General features: G+C 40.5%; 1 protein-coding gene across 1 annotated transcript; it reads right to left on the reverse strand.

Annotated features, from left to right (window-relative positions):
• Positions 1-2,735: 2,735 nt before the first annotated feature.
• On the reverse strand, positions 2,736-14,676 carry ECD (ecdysoneless cell cycle regulator). Its single transcript, XM_082308266.1, has 13 exons — positions 14,472-14,676; positions 14,239-14,356; positions 13,966-14,053; positions 12,144-12,322; positions 11,199-11,391; positions 10,182-10,310; positions 9,558-9,683; positions 8,507-8,592; positions 7,624-7,730; positions 6,015-6,192; positions 4,565-4,632; positions 4,217-4,437; positions 2,736-3,586 (listed from the first exon to the last, which is right to left on the reverse strand). Exons 1-13 carry the CDS (start codon positions 14,659-14,661, stop codon positions 3,356-3,358), a joined length of 1,914 nt encoding a protein of 637 aa, XP_082164392.1. The 5' UTR covers positions 14,662-14,676; the 3' UTR covers positions 2,736-3,355.
• Positions 14,677-14,679: the final 3 nt, after the last annotated feature.

Consider the following 14,679-nt stretch of genomic DNA (forward strand, 5'->3'; position numbering starts at 1 on the left):
AAATACTCATAAAAAACGCTCTTCCATCACTGCAACTAACACGTGCCCTGGAGATAACTGTTATTCCTACACTGCAGTGTTAGAAAGGAAAGGCAGGAGGCAAGTGTCATGCAGGGAGGTGATCTTTCATGGCAACAGAGGCGGCTGACATCCACTTACATGGCAAGGATGCTGAAAACAGTTTATTTGCAGGAAATTGATGTAAGCACAGCGACTTCAAATAGCAGGTAGTATCACTGACACCAAACTGCACTTGAACACAGCTAGCTGTAGTTAAGTATCATTTCTCCTGAGCCACACCTCCTCCCCACTGACCAGAGAGGAGTTAGACTCACGCTGGAAACGTGGCTAGCCTGGGGGCTGCCGACTTCTGAGATGAACTGCACACCCTCCATTAACACAGAGGATGTTAATTAACATTAACTCTCAGGCTCCTCACTATTCCATAAAGCTGGTCGGTGAAAAGAGCGGCAACAGCCAAACTGCCCAGGTGTTTAGAAGAATTTTAACAAGTTAAAGGTCTCCGCTTTCCCCTGGGACTAGTTTTAATCTCATATGTGGAAGATGAAAGACCCATAATTTGTTTTCTTGCTTGAAACATACCAATCAACAACTACGCCATTCAGAACTGGGGCTACAGGGGTCAAGCCACAAACAAGAAAACTACATTTCTGGCAAGGGTCAGAAGTTCTAGGATGAACAAGGCTGTACGAAAGGCAGATGCTCGAATGAGCAAAGTGAGTAAATTGTGTTGGAATGCAGTTCTAGTTAAATTAATTTAGAATATAATGGAAACTTTGATAGCAATCCGTTGAAAGGGAACCACACTGCACTTGTCTTCCCTAATTAATTCCATCAGGCTTCCTTCACTAAAAATACTCTCTTTCAAAATTAAAAGCAGAAACGCCTCATATGTTACTTCAAAGCAGTGGAAGAGGCAGCATGGAAATGCTTATTCTTCGATGGCAAATTCTCTTGTGAGCAATTCCAGAGTCTTGAAGGTCTTCACTGTGAAGCTGCTAAACAAATGTAAATAGTTGGAATAAGTACAGCCCCACAGAAATAACAGTCCAATTGATGGAAAAGTAAGATTATCCAAGAAGCAAGATCAGCTGAAGTGCTTCCAAAAGAGCAGCTTTGTTCTGAGCATTAGCTTAGAATTTTTCTTCACATACTACACCAGAAGAGTCCTTTGATCTATTTTGACCTTTTGTATAGCACAGGCCACAAGAGAGTTTAAACGTGATCATGTTCTTGAAACTGAATTATTTTTTAAAGTATCTAAACGTGATCCAACTACTCATCAGCGGAGACTTTTATGTAGCTTCAGTGTTAATTACCTTCCCTGTTATAACATAAACCCTATTTAAGGTTCAAGTACATCTGTTTTCCACCACTAACTGCTGGTTATCCTTGTCTGCTAGATTCAAGAACTCCTGTTAGCGCATTTTTTCCAGTGTAGATTTGTCTAACTCAATCCCATTCCACCTCACCTCTCTGCAAGACAAACTCCTTCAACTTTAGCGGCACCTTTATACTTCCTAATTCCTGCTGTCCATCCTGTTCAACTTGCCAGTACTCTCCGTAAACTTTTGACAAAGTAACTTATACAACATCGATGGAGGACAAATGTAGAGGTAGCATAGCCATCATACCCTTCATCCACATTCATTCCATGCATTCACGTACAGAATCTCCAATATTGATGATATTGTACTGGAGCATTTGACAAGATACTTATCATTTGCAAAAAGAAACAAAAATTTGGAAAAAAAAACCCACGAGCATAGATCCGTAGGGAAGTCAGCAAGCAAGCATTCGTTGTACATTGTCAAGGTCTCATGAACTTCAATGAAACTATGCCAATGTGTGACTTTCAAAGAATTTTCTGTGCATTGGTCAAACTCAGTTGGCATGGCAGTCAGATGCTGAAACTCAGCATCCAGCAAGTGTCTAAGTCCTTCATGGAAACAACTTAGCAAAAGTTCTGCTTTGTCAGTTAAAATAATGCCAACACTTAGGATGCAAAAAAAATTAAAACAAAGACTTCAACTAAATGGACTCCAAACCTTAAGACTAATAACAACAACAATAATAATAACAACATTATTAATAACAGTAATAATAATAACAACAGTAATAATAATAATAATTCAGCCCCTTAAAAGCAATTAGGTATGCCTTCAGGATCAATCAGGCTTTTGTATCATTGAATACTATTTTTCTGAATATGTTTTTTAAAAAAAAAAAAAGAAACAAAAAACAAAAACTCAACCAATAAGCTTCTCTTCTGCCAGTTAAGACACTTGATTAATTGTTATGTGGAAGAAAAAATAAAGAAAAGACTCATAGAAACCAATTCAGATCTGGCAGAACTGTGTTCTTGCTGTCTGTAAACCAAGAATTTCTACACATTTTATTTCAAATTTATCTTGTTAAAACTAGGTCTTCGTATCTAGAATAGATTTTTCAGTCCACGTGAAAGCAACATGCTGAACGCCTTCTAGCTACATTTTCACTGAAAAGCAAAACTAAACTGTTCAGACTGGGCTCATACACAGCTACTGCTGGCACGATACCAACATTCAGCAACAACGGAATTCAAAAAATGCCCAATTATGAAAATGCTTTAACTCCAAGAACTTCCGATACTGCACTGAGGAAGTTATGCATACCTTCAAAGAAAAAAACCCAAACCATTTCCAGTAATCAAGTTGTATTTCTGCTTTTATTTAAATAAATTCAAAAAATACTTATAGCAAATATTTACATATTCAATCCAATTACTCTTCAAATCTTCCTGGTTACTAAAGAACAGATTCTTACAGAAATTATCAGAAGTTCTTACAATGAAGCACTGTACTTTTGGAAAAGCGATTAAGTGTCAGCTGAACGTTTAACCAGCATTCTCAAATCCACAAGAGAACACTGTTCCTATAATGTGGTATTCCTCCATCTCCCCCTGAAGGCAGGAACATTTTCAGAACATGAACTGCTTTCCAGATAGTGAAACCACCTAGTAGTGGGTGAAAGGACATTTTAGAAATTCGGCAAATTGGGCTGTTGATTTGAAAAACTGAAGACAGGTTTTACAGTAAAAGTCCATTCAAGTCACAATATCACTTTTCAGTTTTCTGAAAACATGTCAGCACTGGAAAAATCCAATTTCTATCCAAGATAGTATCCAAACAGATGACTTTCGCAGGTAAATTCACTTTGCATCTTTAAAGTCACACATAACTAATGCATAAAATCCTTTAAATTCAAACCTTTTGTCTCTTCTTCCAAATACTGCTAGTCTTTCTGTGCTTCATTTCTCAATCATCAGCCATGTCTTCTGAATTGAGATAGTCTTTTATTCTGTTGCTCCCTTATTAGAGCCAACATGATCAGCATTTTCAGGTAAATGCACTCCCATGCTCTGTAAAATGTTAGAGGTGGGTCCTGCCAGTCCAGCCTGAGCACTATAGGATTCAAGCAGGTTAGCTACTAGGTTCATATCCACATCAACTGGTGTCAACTCAGTATCTTCAGTGCCAGAATCAGGGCCAGCACTTTGAGATGCACTTGCTTTAACAAAACTTGCCTATAGTAAGTATAAAGAGAAAGTTTTATCAAATTGTATATACAGATTTTTAAAAAAAAAAAAAAAAAAAACTACAACAGAAAAGAAACAAGGAAACAGTTCTGCAGCCAAAAAAGTTCACTACGTTCCACACTGTCTTGACAGACAGGAATTTAGTCACCAAATGCTCATGCCAGTTAATCTGTATAACGTAAAGTGATTATTTTTAAGTTCCAAGAGAAGGACAGAGAGGGTTACTGAGTCCTGGCTCAGCTTCCTATAGGAGTAATCTACGACAGGAACTCAAAAAGTCAGGCTGCAGCTGCTTGCCTTACTACCAAAACAGGGTAAAACAGGGAAACAAAACTAAGTCTTGGAAACGATGTGCAAGTTAAAGCTTAGCTAAGTCGGGTTTTTTTGGGTTTTGGTGTGGGTTTTTGTTTTTGTTTTTGTTTTTTAAAAATATGGTGCAACTGCAGCACAGTTTGCTTGCACGTGGGATTTTTTTTTTTAATAATTAGTTGGCACATGATCAGAAGACATAAGTTTTTGATCACATTACTCAGAATGACCAATTTTAGCATATTTCCTCTTTCCTACTAAAGCTCTCAAAACTATTATGCTACAAACTAGAACTCAAGGCATACTTACCCCTTTCTTTTGGGTGGTGAAACTTTTACCAACATTGGTGTGTGCCAGTTCACGGTCCATCTCGTTCATGTATGACTTCAGACTGCCTATAAGCTCATTAGGCGATACCTTCTCATCTTGCCTTTGATTTTCAGCATCTAAGTCTTCATCATCCTCATCTAAGAAGTCAAACTCCTCCTCTTCATCCAGATCATCAGAATCCAGCTCTTCTGAGTCTGCCCCTATGTATTATTTTGTGTCAGTACAGATAGCAAACAAATCAGCACGGTGCTCATGGGTGATCAACAAACACAGGGAAGCCAAATAACCACAGATATTCTGACAAAAGAAACAAAGAAGCAATCTCACCTAAAATCCTGTCTAACGCTTTTGTAAAAGAATCTACATCAAAGGTAACATGGGATTCATCAGATGACCTGAAATATAAAAATATTTTTAAATAAATAAAGCTTTTATGCTTGCAAAAGCCAGACACAGGCATAAACCATATGGCATACTGATTTCCCTCAAGCCTAGATTAAAGCTGGGACATTTGAACTGATAGTCTTGGAAGTGCTTAGAAGTCTGAGGCCTGTATGAATTAGAAATGAAATAGCAAGTGAAGGAATTCCTGGCATGAAAGAGAAAACAAAACCATCAACTTTAATTGTTTGTCATGGTCAAACAAAAATTGCACTGAAGACAACCAAAATAAGCATGCCTGAATCCTTCTGGAACACAGTGGTAGTGTTATACCTTAGACAAAGATTTAAAAAGCTGAGAATCTCTGAGGTCTCCTGCCTAGAAACAACACTAAAGGCTCCATTCTGGTCTCTGTTAAGGCTCAGTGGTTTCCCTTTTTTTTTTGTTGTTTGTTTGTTTGTTTTTTTTAAATAACTGAAAAAACCTACGTTGTAACTCAGACATTGACACTAACACTAGTTAAAAAGGATCAGTTAAGAGCATAAATTGAGTAGACTCTTATACGCTTGATACAGCTTACACAGCATTATTTTCTCAATATTAAAGCTATTAATAAGAACCCAGACAATATGCTACTACCTAACTCTCTCTGGTTTTTACAATTAAAGACCTGTCCACACAACATTCACACACACTTTCATAACTCTAACAATTAATCTAGTGGCATTCTGCTGTTGTCTAAATAGTTAAGTATCTTCAGTTAGCACTTTTCTTCCACTGCTGGGAACAATGAGAGGGATCCACAGTGATTCTTTTCTCCTGCTTCTAAGTGTACAGTATATGCTTCAGTAGCGCAAAAACAGGCCCAGTGTATTCAAAATACTAATCTACAGGAAATCTAAATACAGCTGTACCACAAAAATCAAGAGTCTTAATTCACAGATTCCCTCAACTTAAGTTTCATTTTCATTTCTGCACAGCCTCATCAGAAGAATCTTAGCAGTCTGAACAGTTAGTCCTTCACGGCAGAAAAATTTCAGCACAAATGAAGTTGAGATGTACATTTTAGTAACAGTGCTAACAACTACGGTAACGAACAACAGTAAGCCTTCAACTTAAAAGGGTTAAAAAAATTTTTAAAACCACAAAACCAAACTAAGTAAGAGTGCTGGAAAATAGCACAACTTCCAGCATTTTTACCTGTACCAGTGTCAGAGTGGTCACCAAGCTGGTTTAAAAACAACTACATATTCGCTACTAACATAGGTTTGTTTCAGGCCTCTGCTAAGTAGAACACTTTCAAACTTTGATTCTCTGCATTACAGAATCAACCAAAGGGCTGCAGCAGAATGAAAACACATTCCACACCACACACCAAACTTATAAACACTACTACCATGGCATTTCTGCTCCTTCATGCGTTGAGACTTTGGATACAAAAGCCTTCATACTTTCAGCAACTGCTTCCAAGTCATATTTCTGCTCTTCCTCATTTGAGGAAGGAAGGGACTCATTTCTTGCCTCCTTCAGCATCTGATCTAGATCATCTGGTGTAATCTCCAGCCAACTGTCATCTGAAAGAATATAGGACATATTTGTTATTCTGCACAAGTCTGTTTGTTAGCCCACAAGGCCCAATCCGGGCGGCTGAGAGTACTGCTAGCACTTTGTAGCTTATCTTTGCACTATTAAGTTTTCATGCTGATACTTGATAACGCAGGGTATAAGGCAGTGAGAGGCTGAGAAGAGAGCTCAGATTTCATTTCACTACTTTAAAACTCTGCTTTGTATGCAGCTTCAAACTAGCAGATATTGTTGAAGTCACGGATAATCCTTCTGCCAGTAAATGAAGGAAGAAAAGGCTGACACTATAAAGGGAGAGCCAATCCAACCTTCAACTATGATCATTAACACTGAACGTTGCATTTGTGTGCTTCTGCATCAGTCAGAAATACAGATGTGACCCGTACTGCACACTGGCAACAACATCATTTCTGTCAAATGAGTTAAAAAACCCACGATTATATAAAGTTTATGCTGATCTTATATTGGCCATCGGAGTAGACCAGATAGTAATTAACTTTGTATTGCCAGTATTGGAATCGGTTTATTATTATAAGATGTTTAAATAAGTTCTGTCTGGTAGACAGCTGACACACAGTACTTGATCTGGTGGAAGTGTGCATGGTATTACTGATCTAGTGGTATCAAACTGGAAATGGGATTGCATACCTTGCCAATTCACAGCCCCAAGCTTTGGGGCTTGTACAAATGAACTGGTTGCCTCAATCTTAAATGACAGCCTGTCGTGGCTTAACCCCAGCCAGCAACTAAGCACCACACAGCCGCTCGCTCACTCCCCCCACCCCAGTGGGATGGGGGAGAAAATTGGAAGGGTGAAAGTCAGAAAACTCGTGAGTTGAGATAAGAACAGTTTAATAATTGAAGTGAAATAGAATAGTAGTAATAGTAATAATAATACAATAATAATATACAAAGCAATTGATAGACTATACAATTGCTCACCACCCGCCGACCAATGGCCAGCCCGTCCCTGAGCAGCGATCGCTGCCCCCCGGCCAACTCCCCCCAGCTTATATACTGAGCATGACGCCATACGGTATGGAATAGCCCTTTGGCCAGTGTGGGTCATCTGTCCTGGCTGTGCCCCCTCCCAGCTTCTTGTGCATCGGGCAGAGCATGGGAAGCTGAAAAGTCCTCGACTGGTGTAAGCACTACTTAGCAACAACCAAAACATCAGTGTGTTACCAACATTATTCTCATACTAAATCCAAAACACAGCAGTATACCAGCTACTAGGAAGAAAGAATCAACTCTATCCCAGCTGAAACCAGGACACAGCCCAAGAATAACACCTCTAGCAGTCACAGGATAGGAGACAAACTAAGTAGGTACAGAGACTGGTACAGTGCTGTGAACATTCACCCTCTCTCTCCACAAATAATAATTTGTGATAGGAATAGTCCACCCCCCATCCTGCTCACCATCCTCTGGAGGAAGACAAGCTGCTTCTCTCTCAAATTCCTTCAAATCAATGGTGGTTGTCTGAAGCAATGTCAAGATTTCATCACCTGGGCTCACTTCAACAGAGCTAGAAGAAAAGAATTCAATTTACTGAAATGGATTTTTACTAGCATTACAACGCCAATGGCATCACACACTCTACATGCAGGTTTTCACTCAAATTCCTCATCATTCCTTCTGTGCAGATATGTCAAAAAGATGAGTGAATCTGGGGGAAGTACCAGAATACTACACAGATAGTATTAGCCAAAACAAGACACAGTCAATCACTATAATTCCTTGTTGATGGCTCCAATTTCTCATGTTTCCTTTGTTCTTTATTTTGTCTTGGTCAACATTAGGATTGCCAGATCCCAAACAGCACAGACTGGAAATTCAAGCAACTAACAGTCAAGATATTATGAGCTGGCAAACCCTCAGATATTTTTGTCATGATTTATTTTTTGGATTTGATCTTTTGGAGAAATCTACAGCCAGCTGCCTGTCTTGAGTAAAAGAGACAGATTACTCCATATTTATTATTCACTGGGATTGCTTTTCAACAAAACTTTTAAACACTTTCTATAGCCAACCAACCAAATTATGCTTTTCAGTCACCTCTTAACCCACTTGGAATAGCTTAGCATTTTACAAAACCAAGATAAATAGTTACTCAAGCAATAACTTCTACTAGTAGAGAGTATTCTAGAGGAATTAATACCCATATGTCCTAGCCACAGCACCTACGTTAAGTGTACAATGGAGAAAAGGGTTCAGTTTTTTCGTAACAATTATTAAAAAAGGTCAGTTAAAGTATTTGTAGGTACTGCGTACGGTAACTCCTGAATTTGAAGTAGCTCTTACCTTTCTGGCTTGGTAACAGATTGCTGGAAGTAATCTTCTGCCATATGCAACAGTTCCAAGTACTTTGCAGATCCTTCCATTTCTCCCTATTTAATACAAGTCACAAGTATGAATCTAAACAATTCTCCCTCCCCTTCCTTTTCACAGTCAGGCTTCATAACGATGACTTTGTCACACAGAAATTTAGTGCTGAGAAAATCAAAACAAGTAATACTGCTTTGCCACATATACTTGGAACAATATAGGAAATGGGCATAAGGTGTTTTCACAGTCAAATAGGAATTGAAGTCTTATGCTGCAATATCATATGGTGTACACTAAAAAAAATCAAAGACAATACTACGATTCCCACAATAGGGTGGATTTACCATGCCCAGGTTACAACTGTACAGGAATTGTGAATGAATCTCTTGCTGTTTGGGAATTATCCTCAGAAGCGGCATTGCAGTACCGTAAGAATATTCCCCTTTTCCTATATTTAAAAGATAACGACCTAAACATTCTGATAGAGTTGTCCAATTTTATAACCTTCGAATAAGTAGTCAATTTATGTCCAATTTATAAACTTCAAATAAGTAGTCAAAGGCATCTTTAAAAAAAAAAAACAAAAACACAAAACCAAAAAAAACCACCCAAACCAAAACCCACACAAACAAAAAGTACACTTACATGGGCCCAAATGGGTCCATGGGTGTTAGGTATAAATCTTTAAGAATATTTAATTCTAGAGGCATGCAAATGAAATGTAAAACAGTGAAAAGAGTTATTCTGACACACAACCATATTGTGGTTTCCTTTATTCAAGTGTATTTTCCCTTTCTTTAGATGAATGAATTCATCCCCAAATCCTGTTTTTTTCCTTTTTCATTTCCAAAAGAAATCAATTCATTTCCAGGGGAACAAACTGCACATATCTCCTTTAAAGACATTCATTCATTTTCCATAGACAGAAGCATTAGATTTCTTGCCCTGTTGTAAGTACTTACACAAGTTCAAAAGCTAAAACATGTATTCTCTGGAATGTTTAAAAGACACAGACACACTACTTCACCTTGAAATAATTTTTTTCCTTCAGGCTGCTGAGGAATCTCTCCCATAGGGGACCTCTTAACACATTTCTCTTGGAATCAGGAGACACTTTACTGCACTTGGAGCACAAAATTTCAAAGCCATGAGCCTGTGTAAGAGATGCAACAAGAGGTTCTCAAGATGTGACAAATCTAAGTGCACCTTCAAATGACTGCATAAAGACCTGACTATCATCGAGCTCCTGGTGCTGCCATTTGAGAAGTAGGTGCCAAACCCAATTATATGTCAGGTAGCAGTATCTTGCTTTGGAAGTTGGAATCTGTCTTTCTGCAGCAGTAATGGATCATTTTGACTTTGCAAAGTTTCTCTACATGGGCAAAGCAACCTAGAAGACAGATCTATAGTGCAAAAGCTATATAACATAAGCATGAAGACTTCACCTGTATTTATAATCTATGGAAGTACAAGAGTGCTCTATTCTGTAAAAGAAAAATCCCATGGTACGGTACTTCCAGAAAAATGGTAACTGCGAATTTGCTCGCATTTTTCTGTACAAGCATGCAACTTACATGCAAAGAGTCATTTCTCTGATGTACGTGAACAAGCAAACTAAAGACTAAGTACAAAATGCATAAAAAATAATTACCAGTTTCATGCCTAGTTCATAGGCTTTGTATTGAGGGTGAGATGGGAGGGGCAGCGTGTATCCACTGCGTCTATCTGGAACAAACTTCTGCTGCACCAGTTGTGCATATAAGCACTTTGTGAAAGTAACCTGAAAAAGACAGAGCAAAAGAAACACACTCACTGCACGGTGACTGTGCTGTGTACAGGCATCAACTCTCCACCAGTCTCATCTAAATTCTGTTTTAAAGCTCCCATATTACAGACAATACCTGAGACTGTATTCAAAATAAATCTTAGATACATTTGCCTAAGATATGTTGCTTTTCAGAGCTTACAAAGGATATTCCAAATTGACATCTCTAAATAAACATTAACTGCATTCAGTCTAAATACATTAAAAAAATCCTCAGCATTCATGTCAACAAGGTATATTTTGAAAAATATAAGGGCTCTTTTCAATTAATGAAACCAAAGCTGAGATTTCAAAAACAGTCTAGAAGTCTAAAATTTGATTCCAAAGCTTATTTTCAGGAGTCTAGGGGTATAACTCTGTAATGCAAACGTAACAGATACAACATTGCTTGGACAATGCTCATAAAACACTTCATAAAGTAGCTTTCAGAGAGCTGTGTAAGCACAGCTGAGAAGGTGAAAAGCCTTGGCATGAACAGCTAGGGGTAGTTAGGAGCAACTCCTTATGTTGGCTGGCAGTGCTGTCAAACTGCTCTGATCACAGAACTAGATCAATTTACTTAGCAAGCACTTCAGCAGAGGAACTAATTAGCAGTAACCTCTGATTTCAGAAACACTTATCTCATGATTAGCCATTTGAAAGTCTAGCCATGTCAATCGGAAGGCAGAAAAGCTATTAACGTAATGAATTGGAAATTCACATCTAGCGTCAAAAGAAAAAAAATAAATTAGAAAACATCCTATTTTAAAAATTAAATCCACATATTTGTATCACTTGACCACAGAACCTCCGTCAGTTACAGAATGTAATTAAGTGACAAGTTGTATTAGAAGGATCACTTACTACAGTCATCACACGCTTGTCTGGAGGGAAAGTTTGAAAAGAGCGACATGCTCGTAAATCTACAGGATCTCGCAGGTAAAAGGCCTGGACTGCTGCAGCCACCAACGAAGGGCGCTGCCTTAGCACTGCCACAATGCCTGCCGGAAGGTAGCAGTGGGCTCGGTGAAACGAGGCCTGAATTTTCTCAGGATACCTGTATCATACAACAGCAACATAGTGTATTAAGTGTATTGCAAGCCCAAACCACTCCTTTTTAACTATTATTCCCATTTTCATTTTAATATTAATCTCTATTATGGGCCAAGTGCCAGAAGATTATTCTAAAGTTAAAACTCAGCTAATCTAACACCTGGAATGTCTGTTTGTATATACACATATACATAAATATACGTGGCTAACAAAAATTTAATCTCCACATTGGTTAGGATGAATCACTGCAAACTTGACTAACATGTCCAGCTATACAGCGTCCTTCACCGCACCGAGTGTAGACACTGTAGACACTTTGCACTGTCAAATTCTTGCAAAAAAAAAATGTACAATGCTGAACACACCTGTGACAAGCTGACGCTCTGAAAAGCGTGCTGGTTCTACATTTTAGTTCGCAACCCTCTTTCTCATCCAGCAAAGGGCTCCTAAAGGCTCACAGAACTTTCAGATTTTTCAGTACAAGAAGGATGTGAAGGAAGAATAACTCTTGTCATTGTCAGGTGTGGCATCATAGCAGTGAGCCACCTTCAGAGCCCCCAGATCACAGTACAGCCTACAGGACACTGGTCCCCCTCTTTAGAAGAATGCCACAGAAAAACCTCTAGCTAGTGGTTTCTGAAAAGGAAGCAACTTTATCACATCTAACAGGAAAATGACTGACTACAAGACAGTACCCCAGATAGCCCAGAATCAAAACTTACTGTTGCAGAAGACCAAAATAAAACACCCACATACCCACTGATGCGTTTGTACACTGCTGTCCTAATGGGTTCTGCGGCCAGGAACTCCTCTGAACGGCTGGACAACAGTGTTAACGCCTGCGAGATTGTTGGACTGGCAGCAGAGAGGTCGCAATCCTGCTCGTGAGTCTCTGACAGCGGAATGATGTGCAGTTCTCCTTTGTAAAAGAACACCTGGCAGACAGTAACAGTCTCATCAGACGGGGTAAGAACAGTCACACACTAAGCAATGCAAAATTTCATTTCATATATTAATGTATTTGTTTAAACACAGAAAACACTGAAGTACAAATAGAAAAATAATACAGGAAACAGATGGGGGTTTTTTGCTGGTTTTTTTTTTTAAATGGGAGATAAGGTAAATACAGATACCAGAGATCATGATCCAACCAGTAAATAAAACCCGTTATTTTAACTGCAACAACTTTGGTCAAATAGCTCGTTTCCTTAATAACGGTAATACCAAAAGTTTCTCTTCAACTAGAGATTTGCTTCAGGAGAATCAGACAGCATAACCTAACTGCCGAAGAACAGGACAGGGACTAAAAAGCATTATTTCAGGGGCTACACAGGACCTCTGTTGGTTCCTGATCCTAAGAAAAGAACTGAATGTAACATTATCAACTCTCTCACTCCACCTGTTCCTTCAAACAGAAGGAAAATATAGTGCTGATAGTCCAGATACAGGTTTGCCATTAATTTTTGTGTTGTTTTCTGCCCCTTTTCTTTTGAAGAATCTTTGCTAATGAAAAAGTAAGTTCTTTCCATTTAAATCCATTGCCAAGAAACTCAGTGACATAACTACTAGCAATCATCCACAGGGAGGTGACCTGGCTGCAGACTCTGCGTGCTCATTAATTCACCTATGCCAGACCCAGTCTGTCTCTGTGTAGAGTCAGCAACACTCAAGTCTTGAGCATTCCCCAGTTTGAGGGCAGCAAACCCTCATGCCTGAGCACTCGAGAATATGATAGAAAAAAATCCAAGTGGCTATAGCAGAGCTAGAAGGCTCAGGTGGATCCAAGAGTGCTCCTGAGGAGAGCAATACACTGTGTTTGATTACATTGCCAAATACATTCCATAGCTCCCGTGTTATCCAAGCTTTCCCTACACTCCAATAACCTAGAAAATGGAAAGCTGGTCAAACTTACAGATTTTACAGATCAATCAATAGCACGACAGCTTCACTGCCTTCCCATCTGCCACCATGAGTAGCAAGTTTTAAAAAGTTCAGTCAGCTCTGCATTATGGGACAACTCTTAAAGAATGATTTATGTGCAGGAGTCAGATCTAGCTGAACAACACAGACTCACAGCCTAGCCTGCAGGTCTGTAGTCTCCATATTTTTGCCACAGTCTCCATAGTTTTGCCATTTAGTATAAAAACATATTAGTGTAAGAAAGTTCTCTTTCTTCCTTCCATCAACAAACCAATTCTAGGAGAACCACTTGATATCTGTAACAATTTCCAGATATCCCTACAGCAGTTTCTCAGGACACACTCACTCTACACAGCATTCTGCAAGAGCACACAGAGCAGAATTGAGTATCTGAGGTTTCCAGTGGTTGTCTCTCATTCAACATCCACAGCAAGCTAAAGAAGCTCATTAAAACCAGAATGAAAACAGACTGTGCTGAAAAAAACATGCTGTTAATTAAAACAGATAGTTTTGACCAGAAGTTTCTTCACTAGTACGGGATAGATAGCGCGCTGGATTCTCAGTGGCAGGCAGACCACTTGGCTAGGCAGAGGTGCAAGAGAAAACGCAAACTGGGCATCGTGAGCCGCTTGCCAAATGGTAGGGAAGTGTTACTCACCCTGTTGTCACTATTCTCAGGATTCAGCCACTTTGGGAGAAAATCAGCTGCTTCTATCAAGAGAAACTCCCCATCGTTGTCATCGATCCTGGCCAAGGAGAAAGCGGTTTCAGGGGAAAGTCTCGCACGGCACAACAACGCACGCTTCCAAATGCATGTCTGCCTTTTTCCCCCCCCCCTCAATATTAAGGGGGGGACCTTCCGCCGGCCCTGTCAGGGAAGGCGCTGCCCCTCAGCACCCCCGCCCCAACCGGCGCCGGTTGGGGCCGTTACCTGGCCGCCAGCCCCGGGAACTCCCGGGTGATCTCCCGGACGAGGTAGACGATGAACCACTCGTCCTCCACGTTGTCCCCGAACAGCGTGGTGCCGCCGATGTGCGCCGGGGTCTCGCCTGGCCGGGGGCAGAGAGAGGAGAGGCGGCTCAGCGCCCCGCCGGGCTCCCCCCCGCACGCTCCCGCGTCCCGCCCGCCGCGCTCCCCGTCCCAGCCCCGTCCCCCGGGGCTCACCCCGCGGCGGCACGTAGCGCAGGCGGAAGGGCTGCCGCTGCCAGATGTAGGCGGCCAGCAGCGGCGCGAAGCGCACCGCGATCCCCTCGGCGCAGCGGCGCAGCAGCGCCTCGCCGCCCGCCGCCGCCGCCGCGAAGAGGCGGTAGCTCACGCCGTCCTCCGCCAGCGCGGCCCGCCCGATCCCCTCCATGGCGGCCGAGCGGGGCCG

The sequence above is a fragment of the Platalea leucorodia genome, assembly GCF_965183815.1.
Source record: "Platalea leucorodia genome assembly, chromosome: 4".
NCBI classification, from domain to species: domain Eukaryota; kingdom Metazoa; phylum Chordata; class Aves; order Pelecaniformes; family Threskiornithidae; genus Platalea; species Platalea leucorodia.

Excerpts from the sequence above, each read along its gene's own strand:
- ECD (XM_082308266.1), bottom strand. The coding sequence starts at position 14,661 with ATGGAGGGGATCGGGCGGGCCGCGCTGGCGGAGGACGGCGTGAGCTAC. Across the intron at positions 10,311-11,198 it reads ACAAGCGTGTGATGACTGTA|GTTACTTTCACAAAGTGCTT; the intron begins GTAAGTGATCCT and ends TGTCTTTTTCAG. Across the intron at positions 3,587-4,216 it reads TCACCACCCAAAAGAAAGGG|GCAAGTTTTGTTAAAGCAAG; the intron begins GTAAGTATGCCT and ends TACTTACTATAG.